The sequence below is a fragment of the Diabrotica virgifera genome, chromosome 1, assembly GCF_917563875.1.
Source record: "Diabrotica virgifera virgifera chromosome 1, PGI_DIABVI_V3a".
NCBI classification, from domain to species: domain Eukaryota; kingdom Metazoa; phylum Arthropoda; class Insecta; order Coleoptera; family Chrysomelidae; genus Diabrotica; species Diabrotica virgifera.
The window spans coordinates 107,964,874-107,981,300 of NC_065443.1; the positions used below are offsets into that span (position 1 = coordinate 107,964,874).

The 16,427-nt window shown below is 33.4% G+C and overlaps 2 protein-coding genes across 3 annotated transcripts in view; one reads left to right on the forward strand and one right to left on the reverse strand.

The window, feature by feature from the left end:
- LOC114335510 (trafficking protein particle complex subunit 12) overlaps window positions 1–16,427 on the forward strand; it is an 81,574-nt gene that overhangs the window by 23,541 nt on the left and 41,606 nt on the right. The window lies entirely within an intron of this gene.
- The window catches only part of LOC114335511 (proton-coupled amino acid transporter 4-like), a 41,200-nt gene that overhangs the window by 3,183 nt on the left and 21,590 nt on the right, over window positions 1–16,427 (reverse strand). For both annotated transcript variants that reach the window (XM_028285759.2, XM_028285761.2), the window contains exon 6: window positions 8,451–8,626. In XM_028285759.2, coding sequence (XP_028141560.2) covers window positions 8,451–8,626 — 176 coding nt within the window. The remainder of the gene's footprint in view (window positions 1–8,450; window positions 8,627–16,427) is intronic.

Sequence of the window (16,427 nt, forward strand, 5' to 3'; positions counted from 1 at the left end):
CCTATTTGATGATATAGATCCACGCGGAAAATTGATAAAAATGACGTCAAAAAACTAACAAAACATATAACAAAAGACGGCGACAGTATAACGGAGTTGGCAATGAATACGGACATGAAAATATTTTGTAAGAAAAGACGCAAAAACAAAACAAAAAAAAAATAAAATAAAAGACCAAAACAGGAAAATAAGAATAGCAACGTGGAACATCAAAACACTTCTAAGACCAGGCAAAATGGAAGAGTTGGCAAAAGAAATGACAAAATACAGGATGGAAATACTAGCGCTACAAGAAATAAGGTGGGCAGGAGAAGGGATGATCAATAGAAGAAACCACACAATGTACCACGCAGGAGAAAGCAAACAGGGTCGCAATGGAACCGCCTTTCTAGTTAGTAATAGCGTAAGAGACAAGATTATTTTAGCTTTAAAGCGGTTGATGGAAGAATATCATATATAAGAATGAAAAATAAACAAGCAAATTTAACATTTGTTAATATATATGCACCTACAGAGAATGCTCCCGAAGAAGAAAAGAATGAATTCTATGAGAAACTTTAAGAATTGTACGAAGAAATACCAAAGAACGACATACTAATCCTATTAGGAGACTTTAACGCAAAGATAGGGAAAGAAGACACGAACAGAGAAATCGCAGGAAAAGAAACGATCCATCAAAATACGAACAACAATGGCAGGAGAATATGTAATCTAGCAGCAGCAACCAATACTTTTATTATTAGCACCCAATTCAAGCACAAAAAAGAGCACAAAGTAACGTGGCTAATACCTGGAACGACAGACGGAAACCAAATAGACCACATCCTAATTTCAAAAAAATGGAGAACAATTGTACAGAATGTGAGGTCCTACAGGGGAGCCAATGCTGATTCGGATCACATTTTGGTGATAGGCGACATGAAATTGAAGATACTTAAAGACAAAAACGACAGAAAGAAAAGAAAGAGGTGGAATAGGTCAAAACTAAACACAGATAATGCAAACAGAAAATTCTGCACTAAGTTGGAAGAAAAACTACTAGTCCTAAAACCATCGGACATAGATGAAACATGGGAAGACATAAAAGATAGTATTTTAACAGCAGCAGAGGAGACGATAGGACTAATGAACGACAATTAAAGAAAAGATTGGTACGATGAAGAATGCGAGCAAGCTAGTAAAGGCAAGGACCAAGCAAGACACAGGTGGTTGGCCACAGGGAAACAAGAAGATCTCCTACACTATAAAGAGAAAAAGAAAGAGTCAGACAAATGTTGCAGAACTAAAAAGAAGAAATGGATTGAAGACTTACTGCTGGAACTCGAAACTAATAGTAACGATAATGCAAGACTATATAAACACATAAAAGCACATAATAAGAAAAAGATTCCGGCAAATATTGGAAAAAAGGAATGGGAAACACACTATAGAGAATTGTTCAAAAAGAAAGGCGATGCTGAAAATGCAGAAAATGAAGAACAAACAGTAAATAGGAATGAAGAAGAATCAGAGCCTCCCTCATACAACGAAGCATTGGCGACCATAAACAGATTAAAGACAAGGAAAGCAGCAGGACCAGACGACATTATAAATGAGTTCTTCAAGAAAGAGGGAGAGGAACTAGCCCACAGAATCCACAAGCTGATAGAACGAATATGGGAAGAAGAACGCATGCCGAACGACTGGAATTGCGGTCTGATAACACCAATCCCTAAAAAAGGTGACAAGACGAAATGCACTAACTACAGGGGAATCACGCTATTAAATACAATGTACAAAATATTAACTAATTTGATCAGACAAAGAATAGAAAAAGAAACGAGAACAAAAATAGGTGAATACCAACATGGATTCAGAGAAGGTAAGTCAACAATAGATGCAATACACATTGTAACGCAAATCGTCGAAAAAAGTTACGAGCATGGAATAGATCTACATATACTGTTTATTGACTACAATCAAGCCTTTGACAGTGTAATAAGGGAGGAGCTAATTAATGATATGAAGCAACTAGGCATTCAAGAAAAACTAGTAAGTCTCGCGAAAATGACGATGAAGGAATCCAAAGCACGAATCTTAACAAGGGAAGGCCCGTCAGATGAAGTACAAATGGAGGTAGGTGTCAGACAGGGAGACTCCCTATCAACAACATTATTTAACATTGCCATAGAGGGTGCAGTAAGAGCAGCCAAAATTAGGGGAACAATTATCGAATCTTCAGCCCAACTGATAGCGTATGCAGACGATATTGCACTGGTTACTAGAGATTTAAAAACCATGCAGAATATAATATTAATACTAGATAAAGAAGCAAAGAAGAGAGGGCTAGTAATAAACCAAAGCAAAACGAAATACCTCAAGTGTTCAAGAGAGAATACGAACATCGAGAAAGAAATTAAGCTTGGAGCATATACATTTGAAAGAGTACACCGTTTCAAATATTTGGGAGTGATGGTGAATGGCAGAAATGATAGAACGGATGAAATAAATGAACGCATCCTACTGGGTAATAAAACCTATTGGAACTACCAAAAATTCCTGAAAGAAAAACACATTAGTAAGACAACCAAATTAAAAATTTACAAGACTGCAATCAGGCCAGTGATCACCTATGGTGCAGAGACGATGTGCCTAACACAAAAAGATGAAATGAGATTAGAAATCTTAGAGAGAAAGATAATTCGACGAATAATGGGACCGGTGAGGATAAGTGTAGGCGAATTTAGAAGATTAACAAATGAATAAATTAAAGAAGTCATCCAGGGTGAAGACATAATCAAGTTCGAGAAGGCGCAGAGGCTCAGGTGGCTGGGACACACAGAAAGAGCTAACCCAGACTCTACGCTAAAGAGAATAACTGGCTGGAGACCAACAACAGGGAGACCAAAGGGAAGACCCAAAACAAGATGGAGAGATTAAGTCTTAGGAGACATAAAGAAGCTGAGAATCTACAATTGGAAGGAGCGTTGTAAGGACCGGAAAGAATGGAGAAAAGTTGTAGACAAAGCCAAGTCACACACGCTGCTATAATAATAAAAGACAACAGCGGACTGATTCTCCGCAACAAATGAATCAGAGAGCCCAAAAGGGCGGCAAACACTCCGCCAGGAGTGAATAAGCCATGATGATGATGATGTTGTCATCTTGATTAGGGATGACATTCATCCTTCGATTTAGCATATAACTGATCTCGTTTTGGATGTCCCTTTGGGGGGAAAAGTGGTTTGAAAAAATGAGAAGCTTTTCGAAACTCTGATATACGACGTCTTATATGTATTTTGTGAAGGCTCCATATGTGCTCGATAGGATTAAGGTCTGGAGTTTGAGAAGGCCAGTCCATTTTTGAAATACCCGTATCTTAAGCCGGCCTCAAACGACTCATGTACTTCGCAAGTACAGAATTATTCGCCTACTTGGAAAGTATGCGAGTTTGCGATTGCAATGACAAACAGGGCACTCACACGACGTGTACAATTTACAAGTACGCGAGCGTAAACATTTGGCTTAACGACCTTGACAAATGAATCAGTGGTGTGATTACTAATAAATAGACCAGGACATTTAGGAAAAAATAAATCGATATTTAAATACAGCACGTAGAAGGTTACACCGTTTTTCATTGTGTTCAGGATGGCACCAGTAAAAAAGTCAACAATAGAAAAATGGCTGGAAATGCATAGTTGCATTTTAAAGTGCATAATATGCATCCAAAAGTGCATAAACATGTCAAAATAAGTTTATTAGGGCCAGATTTTGTTACTCGCGGGTTTTTGGGTCGCTGAGGACGAATACGCCATCAGAACTGACCACCGGGGCACCTGGTGTCCAGGTTCACTGCTAAGTTTCGGCTAAGTTTCCAGGTATTCGGCACTAAATTTATGCAAACATTACTCGGGAGTTTTTGGGGTAGCTGAGCAAAAATACGCCATCAAAACCGACCCCCCGTTGCACCTGATGCCCAAAAACCCTCCAAACTCCTGAAAATAACATGCCTTAGCATTCTGTACCAGGCGGTCGGTTCTGATGGCGTATTCTTATTCAGCGACCCCAAAAACCGCCTACTTAATCTATTTGCATGCATTCAGTGCCGAAAACCTTAAAAACCCCAGAAGATGCGTATCTTAGAAGTGACCACGGGTACAAGGTGCTCCGGGGGTCGGTTCTGATGGAGTATTCGTGTTCAGCAGCACCCAAACCCCGTATAATCCGTTTGCATTAATTTAGTACCAAAATCCCTCGAAACTCCAGAAGATGACGTGTTACAGCAGTCACACTGGGCACCAGGGGCTACGGGGGTCGGTTCTGATGGCATATTCGTATTCAGCGACTCCACAAACCTCCAAGTAAACTGATTGCATCAATTTAGGGCCGTTGGCCCTCGAACCTCCAGATGACGTGCCCTAGCAGTGACCCTGGGTACCAGGTGCTCCGAGGGTAGGTTATGATAGCGTAGTCATGTTCAGCGACCTCAAAAACCACGCGAGTAACAAAACTTGGCCCTTAATATGCTTATTTTGACATGTTTATGCACTTTTTAATGCATGTTAAGAACTTTAAAAATCAATTATTAATTAGGCATTTCCACCCATTTTTCTATTGTAGCCTTTTTTCCTGATATCATCCTGAACACAATGCAAAACTAGCAAGTCTCTGGGTGGTGTATTTAAAAATCGATTTAATCCGGTGTTTTTAGTGCTAAATGCACTGGTCTAAAAGAATAGTCGCAGTAAATGCCAATTATTTATACATTTCGTTTGACCGCCTCTGCAAGTATAGACAAGTATGTACTTTGCAAGTGTGCGAATAATCGTGATCCCTTTGACTCGGGATCCGACAACAGTTGGAAGACGAACGAGTGGCAACGAGTGACAAATACTCATACGAGTAACCTACTCACACGACATGGCAAGTATATAGTCTGGGCTGATTATCGGAGAATAGGCCATTTTTGGGAAAAGTTATTTACCAGCAATTTTATTGCTGGAATCGAATTATAAGATCCTATATATTAATAATATAGGTATGCAAAGTCCTCAGATAGTGTGCTACTTTTTTTATAAACAAAATGGCGCTCGAAAATCGTGTTTTTTTCAATTATTGCTCTAGAACTCCGACGATTTTAACTTTACAACAAAAATACTCAAATAAAAATTCACCGTGATTAAATTCTGCATAGAGACGTGTTTTTTCCGATCAGCTCCGACGAAAATTTTCCTCGGAAAATGCGGGTTTTCCCAACAAAATCTTTAATTTTCAAATAAAGTTTTAGATATGTAATTATTTACCAATAATTAAATAATTTGGTGACTTAAAAGACTTCTTGGTTTAGATTATAGTTCCAGAAGCTGGTGAAAATTAAACGAATATTTTAGCAACAATTCAATTGTTAATTAATAATTTACGGTCGCAATAATAACCAAAATAATTATTATACACTGATCAAACTTTGAAATCTTATAAAGATGAGATGCCTATTTAACATTTTGTCGACAAAATATAAATTTTTTATTTTTTTGCATAATCTTTAAATGTTTAAAAAAAATAGTTATAAACAAATTAACGTTTCTCAGAAAGTTTTTATTATATTATAATTTTAAGAAATAGCTAAAATGCGCATTTCAAATATCTTGAAAATGAATGCTTTAAAACTTTTTTGCAACCATTTGCAAAAAAGTTATGAAACAGCAAAATAAACATACGATTACTACGGTGTTAATAATTTTTTTTAATTCTTTCAAAGCGTAGAAGTGAGTTTAAAGTACAAGCTAATTATTTATAAAACAATATCGATTATCAGCTTAATGGTTATATTTTAATTAAAGATTATAAATATATTTTTTTGTAATTTACACGCGCGAAAGTAGAATAATACAGTACCGTAGCTACCCGCCCACATACACAACTCGCGCGAGTTTAAGCGTGTCAGTCGCTTCGAGTGAACATTTTATCTCCGGCTCTGTATCAAGTCTACTTTCGCGCTTAAAGTTACAAAAAAAAGTATTTTTAATCTTTGATTAAAATATAACCATTGCACTAATTTTTGACACTCTTTGTGAGTAATTAGATTGTACCATAGACTCACTTTTAAGCTTTGAAACAATTAAAACAAATTATAAACAATAGAGATATCGTATATTTATTTTGCTGTTTCCTAACTTTTTTGCAAATGGTTGGAAAATTTTTTTAAAGCATTCATTTTCAAGACCTATGAAATACGCATTTTAAGTATTTTTTAAAATTAGAATATAATAAACAATTTCTAAGAAATGTTAATTTGTTTATAACAATTTTTTTTAAACATTTAAAGATTATGCAAAAAAATGAAAAATTTATATTTTGTCGACAAAATATTAAATAGGCATCACACCTTTATAATCTTTATAAGTTTGATCAATGTCTCATGATTATTTTGGTTGTTATTGCGACTGTAAATTGTTAATTAACAATTGAATTGTTGCTAAAATATTCGTTTCATTTTAACCGGCTTCTGAATTTATAATCTATACCAAGAAAGCTTTTATTTCACCAAGCTATATAATTATTGATAAATAATTACTGGCCCAAAAAATTGATTTGAAAATTCGGGATTTTGTTGGGAAAACCCACATTTTCCGAGAAAAATTTTCGTCGGAGCAAATCGGGAAAAACATGCCTCTATGTAGAATTAAATTGGGGTGAATTTTTATTTGAGTATTTTTGGTGTAAAGTTAAAATCTTCGGAGTTATAGAGCAATAATTGAAAAAAATACGATTTGTCGGCGCCATTTTGTTTATAAAAAAAGTAGCACACTATCTGTGGACTTTGCATACCTATATTAATAATATATGGGATCTTATAATTCGATTAAAGCAATAAAATTGCTGGTAAATAACCTTTCTTTGTACTTTACTAATTAGACCAACGTATTATAACTATTTTTTTTTCAAAATTTAAAGATTATGCAAAAAAAAAGAAAAATTTATATTTTGTCGATAAAATATTAAACAAGCATCTCATCTTTATAATCTTTATAAGTTTGATCAATGTATCATGATTATTTTGGTTATTATTGCGATCGTAAATTGTTAATTAACAATTGAATTGTTGCTAAAATATTCGTTTAATTTTCACCGGCTTCTGGAATTACAATCTATACCAAGAAATCTTTGATGTAACTAAGATATTTAATTATTGATTAATAATTACTTACCTAAAACTTTATTTGAAAATTATAGTTTTTGTTAGGAAAACCCGCATTTTCCCAGGAAAATTTTCGTCGGAGCAAATCGTGAAAAACATATCTTTATGCAGAATTTAATTGCGGTGAATTTTTATTTGGGTGTTTTTGTTGTAAAGTTAAAATCTTCGGAGTTATAGAGCAATAATTGAAAAAAATACGATTTTCGGGCGCCATTTTGTTTATAAAAAAAGTAGCACACTATCTGCGGACTTTGCATACCTTTATTATTAATATATAGGATCTTATAACTCGATTCCAGCAATAAAATTGCTGGTAAATAACTTTTCCATGAATTTTGCTAATTAGCCCAGAGTAATACGCAAGTGACGATTATTCGCCAAGTACACGAGTCGTTTGAGTCCGGCTTTAAAGATACTGTGTTACCATCCTTGCCGTGTGTGGTATCGCATTATCTTGCATTAGCAGAACACTATTACCAATAGATTGTATACTCAATCGTAAACAATACTTTTTCCAATTGACGTGTGAGCAGCAGTAAGTAATGGCCCTATTCGCCGTGTGCAAGTACTTGGAGGGGATACGAGAAACGATCGTGCGCGAATAGCGGAGAAATCTTGCAACTTTCTTAAATAATTCATTGTCAATTGAAATTGTCAAATTGACGTATATTTCATATCTACTTTCAATGAAGAAGAAAAACTATATGTTGCTCCACAATATTGATATGATATGCAATTTTTATATAAAAGTAAATTTAATTAATTGTATTTTGCTTGTAGTAGTGCATTTTAATAACTAATTTTATTTACTACATACAATTATTTACCTTTTAATAACATAACCTTAATATTACTTTTTCTTCTTATAATTTTTGGGCTATGGCCTTGACAGTTGTCCAGTAACCAGGACCAATCTGATTGGCCAATTTAATTAAAAGTGCGAAAAATGTTGCCGAGCTATGAAACCAGGTGTCGCTTTTCCGAACTTGCACGGTCCCAATTGCTGGATTGCAAATTGCAAGCTGTCAAATACTGTTTTCTTGACCTTCTCCGAACAGTAGAAACGCTGATTACTGGTCCCTGGCTTGCTAAATGCCTTTGGAGCATGATAATTCATTCCATCTAATCAACATAAAACAAATTATGTGGAAAACCATATAAAAAAATATAAAATTTCCTAATTGTTGCGGATGGCCCGTTTTCTCTGACGCGCAGTGTATAGAAACCTACTTGTATTTATTCTTTCATTCAATTATGTTTTCTTACTTACATGTTATCAATACTAGAATAGAACGAATAATACGCTCTCCTTTTACGGGATGTTCTCTCAAATATGCAGATTTTATGAAGACTGCTGGCCAGATAATATCGTTAGCGACATAGAATTGTAACGCATACATTGGTATGAATGAAATGGCTATCATCAAATTAACTACCTGATACACTCTAAAATGTTAATAAAAATCAACTACTTATATTTAAATCTTTTACATTTTAAAAGTAATAATGAGAATAGCATAAAATAAAAAAAAATAGTAAATAAATAGCAAAGGAAATCAAACAGAAATAACCAAAAGAATAAGAATGACTTGAATAGCAGTAGGTAAACTAATCTTTATTATAAAATATCCAGAATTCCAGTAATCCAGATCCAATTTAAAACGAAATGTTTTTAATGCATGTATCTTTCCTGTCGTGACTTATGGAACGGAGACCATGACACTTAGGTACTAACCAGTCTCTCAATAGACTTAGAACAACTCAAAGAGCTGTTGAAAGACTTATGATAAATGTAAGCTTAATAGAGCATATGAGAAATGAAGATCTAAGAAGAACTAGTAAAATATTGGCAACAGAGAGTTGCCTTTTGGACTTTACAATAGAATCTAATTTATTATAATTTAAATTCCACTTTAATACAGTTATTAACATCCATTCAGCTTAACTAATAATTTAAATTCATAAACTACACTGTTTTTAAATACATAACCAAAAATTGGTAACACTTCTGTCTGATAAATAGATTATCATCTCCTATTCGCGGTGTGCAAGTACTTGGAAAGGGAAACGAGAAACGACCCTGCGCGAGTCGCGGAGAAATATTGCAACTATCTTAAATAATTCATATTGTCAGTTGAAATTGTCAAATTGACGTATATTTCATACCTTCTGTCAATGAAGCAGAAAAATTATATATTGCTCCACAATATTGATATGATATGGAATTATTATATAAAGGTAAATTTAATTAATTGTATTTTGCTTGCAGTACTGCATTTTAATAACTAATTTTATTTACTACATACAATTGTTGATGTTTTCATAACATAACCTGAATCTTATTTTTTCTTCTTATTATTTTTTTGGACTATGGCCTTGACAATTATCCAGTAACCAGGACTAATATAATTGGCCAATATAATTAAAAGTGCGAATAATAGTACAGAGCGTAGAAATAGGGGTCGCTTTGCCGAACTTGCACGGTCCCAATACTCTTGTTGGTGTGTGTGTCCATTGAACTGGCAAGAACCACACGTTCTTATCGAGCAGTGAATCATGTTGCCCTTTGAGCACTAAATTAATCTTTTAACATCGACTTAAAGTCGCTCACGGTGAGCTTGAAACACGTTATTATCTAATTTACTGTGAGCGGCCGTGGAGTAACGGCATACACGCTGGCCTCATACGCCAGTAGACGTGGGTTCGAGCCCTGCCAAAGACAAACCATTTTCATTTCCACTAATGACACGAGCCGTCTCACCGTGCCTCGGAGAACACGTAAAGCCGTCGTCGGTCCCCCTGGGCTAGTGTACATCGGCACTAGTTACTTAAAACAGGGTTAAAGATGTAAATGGCGCCGGAACTATCTGAAAGGATCTCCCCGGCAAAAATGCCATACGATATTATTATTATTATTATTATCTAATTTACTATATCTTCAACTTTTTTTGTTGGAATATCTTCTACAACTCATAAGTAGACAATACAAGACAAAATTTAAATCCGCTAAGCGTCCCTTTTTGAAAAAAACGATTTTTTCTAAAAAAAAATATATATTTCTGAAAAGTAACATTTTACATAAATATTTTGCAATATCTATCGTTGTAATCGTTTGCAAATGAAAGAAACGTTTATTCAAACTTCTACATTAATAGTACATGAACACAGCAATATATAAATACAGGGTGGGCCAAAAAAAAGAGCCAACCTCGATATTTGTCAGTAGTTATTCGATTTTAAAAAAATGCCGAAACAGGTCGATTTTTATTTTTATATTGCAATTTTTTCGCATATATTTCATACTAGTGACGTCATCCATCAGAGCTTGATGACGTAATCGATGTTTTTTAAATGGGAATAATGATCGTGTGGTAGCTCATTTCGTCGCTTGAAAGACATAACGGCGTAACTGCCAAAATTGGCTTTTTGAGTTTTTAGTGCATCCATAATGTTCTCAGCGAGTTCTATCCAAAAGTCTAATCGGCGTATCTGTATTTCTACCTGTTACAGTGATATTACAATTTCATGCTGTGACGTAACTGTGAATTTTTAGGTTTTTGAAAAGTCATAGTGGCGTATCTTGACTTACGCCATTATGTCTCGAAACGAATTACATAAACGAATAGTGGCGTAAGTTAAGATACGCCATTATGTATTTCCAAACAAAGCAATGTTACACGATTTTCTACTGTGACGTATCTACAAATCTGACGTATCTACGTACAAATTAAAAGAGAATATGTATATTGCAAGATATGTAAAACAAACAGAAACGAAAAGAGAAACTGCTTCAAATGAATCGTCAAGAAGGAAGTACACAGTTAAGTATTATTTACCGAAAGGAAACCACGAAATTTCTGTTTGTAGAAAAATGTTCTTAAACACCTTATCAATTACAGAGAGAAATGTACGCACTGCAATTGAGAAAAAGAAGGAAACAGGTGTTTTATAAGATGAAAAAAGAGGTGGTCGATCTGAGAAACTAAAAGAAAGTATTTTAAAAATTCGTTAAGCTATAACAGCTCACATACAGAGATTTCCAAGGATGGATTCTCACTACTGCAGAACTACTTCCACTAAAGAGTACTTGCATCTTGAGTTGAATATAAAAAAAATGTTTTTTATGTTCCTGGAAGAATACGAGCCTCAAGGAATCCGATGCAGTATTACGACTTACAGAGATGTTTTTAACAAACTCAACCTGGGGTTTTATCATTTAAAAAAGACCAGTGCAGTTTGTGTATCGTTTACAGAACTGGAGATGATAATAAGAAGGAGGAACTCAAAGAAAAATATCAAAACCATATCGAAGAAAAAAAAGCCGTAAGAAGTTTTAAAACTGACACTAAAATGTTTTCTGATGGTAAGACTGTAAGTGCTACTTTCGACCTGCAGCAAGTAATTCTCCTACCAGTGTCAAATGAAAGTCAGTTATTTTATCATAGACGACTTGCAAATTTCAACTTAACCATCTATAGCTTGTCTTCAAGTGACTGTAACTGCTATCTTTGGTACGAAGGCCTAAGCAGACGTGGTGCAAAGGGGTGTTGAAGAAGTGTTTTTGTTTTCAGATGGCTGCAGTGGCCAGAACAAAAATTCAGGTATGGCTACAATGCTTTTACACTTCGTCTCTGCCTCCAAAAACATGTTGAAGGTATCTTTAAAATTCTTTGAACCATATCATGGACAGAACGAAGGGGATTTTGTGCATAGTGCAATCGCAATCAACACTGCTCTGACAGCTTCTGGTAACATGTACGTTCCATCACAGATCGCAACTACCATCAGACTTGCCTGTATGAAAAAAACCCTATAACGTTTTTTGTCTTGAATCTAAGGACTTCCTAGATTTTATGGGTAAAGCAAAACAACTAAGAGTGCTAAGTGTGAGGCAAGACGATGAAGGAAGCAGCGTCAACTGGCTACGAATGGTTGAGTATTTGGTGCTAAAGAAAGAGCCAGAAAAAATATTTTTCAAAACAAGCCATTGCTCTCAAGTATACAGAAGCATCACCCTTCCAAGAACAACCGATGAACCAAAGACAAAACCAAAACTTCTGAACAGTCTGAAAAATAAAAAAGTTGTGTTGCCAAAAGAAAAATTTGAGGACCTGGTGTCGCTCTGTTCAGGACACACTCCAATCGTACGAAATGAGGAACATGTTTTGTTTTATAAGAATTTACCCCAATGCTTAAGGAAACCCATTTAAAGAGACTGCACAGAGCATTAGCTCAAAATGTTGCTTAGACTAAATAAATAAGAGAGTGTCTGTGATCGAATTGATCTCAAAATGTATATTAGGATAATGTAGTTATTTTGTGATCACATTTTAAAGTGTAACAAAAGTTTTACTTTTTTGTTATTTAGACAAGAGATGATAATTGTTTTTATATCTTTAATTTTTACATTGACTTTTAAGTGATGAAATACTTTTTTAGAATCTCAGTAGTTTTATAATTACCTCTTTATAATTAATAAAGTTTTATACATTTAAATTCATTAGTGGTTCACTAGTTTTGCAGTGTTAAGTTTTATGTTTGAACTATCATGGCAACTTCTATATCCATGTTACTATTACATAACAAAGTTCCAACTTTTATTTAGGTCAAGTTTTGTAATTAGTTGTAGTTTTGAGGCAATTTTTGTGGAGTAATGTTATACTATTTAATTTGAGAAAAGAGGTACCCGTTTTTAAATAGGTATTTGTAACTAAACATTACAATGAATTTAAAATTAAACTCTTCTTGGAACCTCACACTATATTTTTTAGAATTTATCATATTCTTTTTAGGTTTAAAAAAATTGTGTACTATTCTAACAATATTAATATTACTTTTAAGGTTATTTTATCATTTAAAGTACAATGATCCTTGTTGTGGAACTATTTCATTAATAAGTTAAGAATTTCATTTAAAAAACATTCACCATTTTTAAGTGTTTACTTTATGACCCCCAATGAAGTATTTAAGCAAATATATAATAAAAACAGCCTTCCACAAAAGATTCAAAGCAAATAAAAAAAAACAAAAAAGTAATATTTTGGCGTAAGTGTGTGAGAAAAGTTCAAAGACAAAAACACATAACGACGTATCTTGCTTTGGGGGCTCTGGGGGGGGGGGTCGGAAGCAGGTAAAGCCTAAAAAATAAAGTAACTCTTTAACTATCTATATTCATATTTTCATTTACTTATCACTCATACTTTTTGATATCTGAACATAAACGTAACCATAGAAAACTTTAAACTGCTCTCCTGTAAAATAGCAAAAAAGCAGTTACGTCGTTATGACTTTCAAGTGACGATTTGACAGGGTGTTCAATTCTCTATTCAGTAAAATTAACATTAATATCATTATTTATACAGCGCGATCAAAAAAATATTTTTTGAATTAATTAATTGACGCAAAAAGAAGAATGTAATTTTAATTTATTTAACTCAAAATACATTGTGCTGCTGTCAGAAAATAGAAAAAAAATGTTTATTTCACAAATAAACATTTTTTTTTCGCTTAAATTAAATCACAATCTACCTCTTTTGACAGTTTTAACATTTAATTTAAGCGAAAAGCAATGTTTATTTGCCCAATAAACATTTTTTCTGTTTTCTGACAGCAAATTTTTTGCGTCAATTCCCCTATAATGCGACCCCTATTCCCATTTAAAAAAATCATCGATTACGTCATCACGCCCAGATAGATGACGTCACTAGTATAAAATATATATAAAAAAGTTGTAATTTAAAAATAAAAATCGACCTGTTTCGGCATTTCCTTAAAATCTAATAACTACTGCCAAATATCGAAGTGGACTCTTCTTTGGCCCACCCTGTATAAATAAATACATATCTAATTTTTTTTCTTGTAACCACTAGTTTCCAAATTATAAAAATGCAGCGGTTGGAGGATATGCGGGACGGTTCAAGAAATTCTTCAGAAATTTCTGAAATTTATATTTGTTTAGAAAAAATCATTTTTTTCAAAAAGGGACGCTTAGCGGATTTAAATTTTGTCTTGTTTTGTTTACTTTTGAGTTGTACAAGATATTCCAACAAAAAAAGTTGAAGATATCGTAAATTAGATAATAACATGTTTCAAGCTCACCGTGCGCTACTAACATCAGATTTTCAACATGTAAATCATATTTCTCGATGTCTCCTATTTTATAAGTTGCTAGTTTCATCTACTAAGCAGAACGTAAGTATTATCCACATTTTTCTTTAACTAGTCATAATTTTAACCTTTTGCATTCATTCTAACGTGGAAATACTTCGTTGTAGGCACTGAAGATGATCTGATCTAGATCGAAAACGTTTTGCAAATCCTTTTGGATGACTTTTTAATAGTTTTTCAATACCATTCAACTTTTTATACCATTGTACAAACGAAGTTTTTACTTGTTCTGTATGAAAGTAAAATATGTTATCGAAATGGGCAGGACATGTGGCAAGAGAAAGTGAAGAGAAGTGGGCAAAGATAATAATACAATGCGACCAAGAGCATATAAACGAGGCATAGGAATAGGAAGACCGCAATAAAGATGGATAGGCAACATTAAAGAAAAGGCAGGAAGAAACTGGTACTAGATAGCTCAAGACGGTGAATATGGAAAACACAAGGGAAGGTCTATTTCCAGGACTGGAACAGATAGCCCGATCAGGGAACACAAAATTTTACGAAAACCTCCAAAAAAATAAAGGAAGGATGAAAATTTGGAAATAGGTAGTTGAAATTGTCTATTATTATATAAGAAAAAGTTTACAATTCTAGATCCCGTCCATTTTACAAAGATTAGGAAATACGGGGTGAAAAATATTTTCTCGGGGGTGAAAATATGTTCAAAATAAGTCCGAAATTGTATAAAATGACTAACTCTAAGTAACTTTTGTTCTATAGAGTTTTTTCACTAAGTTAATACTTTTCGAGTTATTTGCGAGTGAATATGTTCATTTTTAACAGAAAAAACATGTTTTTAAACGGTTTTTCGGAGATAACTCAAAAAGTAAGTATTTTAGCGAAAAAATATTCTTAGCAAAAATATAACTTATAAAAAAACTGAAAAAAATGGTATATGCATGAGGTCTCTAGACCCAGTAGAAGCAGAGTTGTAGCTAATGAAAAGTAGGTTCTTCTTCGTCAAATTCCAAATCGAATATTTCAATTACCAAAAATATTTCTGGTCTTTTTTATTTTTTGCTAAATAAATCGTGAAAATCACCCCCTAATTAGCTTCCCAAATAAAATTAATCGTTACCGCTTCACAAGTTACTTTACTTATGTATTGTTTATTATATCTATAAGTTTTATTGGTTCAAAGTGCTCATATTTGAAAAAAACGGGTTTAAAATAAAACATTTTTTGTTAATTTTGAAAAAAAATGGAATTTTTTATGGAATTAACTTAAAAATTATTAGTAATACCAAAAATCTCAGAGTAATAAAATGTTCGTTTTGCTTTTCTGAAATTTTTGATTTTTTGTTTTCTTGTTAGACCAAAATTGGTTATGCTATGGCTGTTCAAAATTTGCCTAAACTCGTGATTAGTTACTCGTTCAAGCCTTAACTTAAGCCTTAAATTTATTTATGATGCTAATTAGGGGGTGATTTTTGCGATTTTTTTTACCAAAAAATAAAAGGGACCAACAATATTTTGAGCGTAACTCACTTTTAATGTTAGAAGTTTAAAAAAAAAACAAAAATAAACCTTTTTTAAACACTTTAAAAAAGTTAAAATGAATTTTCCCCGAAAAGTGCTCCGTTTTTGGGTTATTTCACATTGAAATATTCGATTTAGAATTTGACGAAGAAGAACCTACTTTTCATTAGCTACAACTCTGCTTCTACTGGGTCTACAGACCTCATGCATAAGTCGTAGGCAAGTATGAAATGCAGGAACATTCTTGCAAAAGCCTAGTCATTTTTGTAATGACTTGGCAGTTTGTATAACGTTTTCATTTTTACAAAATGACTTTTTAGGCATTTGCAAAACCACCGGCAACGTGAACGTTTTTACAATATAATTTTATCAAACGGTAATTTTATTTTGAAACAGTGTTGCAATTTAGATTATGTTTATAAAATTTATTACATTCAAATAATTAATGAAATTATTACACCCAGTGATTCTAAACCTTTATTTTAAAATAAGGAACAAATATTATTATAAAAATATTAACTTAATTAATTAATGCCCGGTTGCACCAACAGATCTTAGCTAAAGTCGAGAATATCATAAGAATTAATATAATATAATT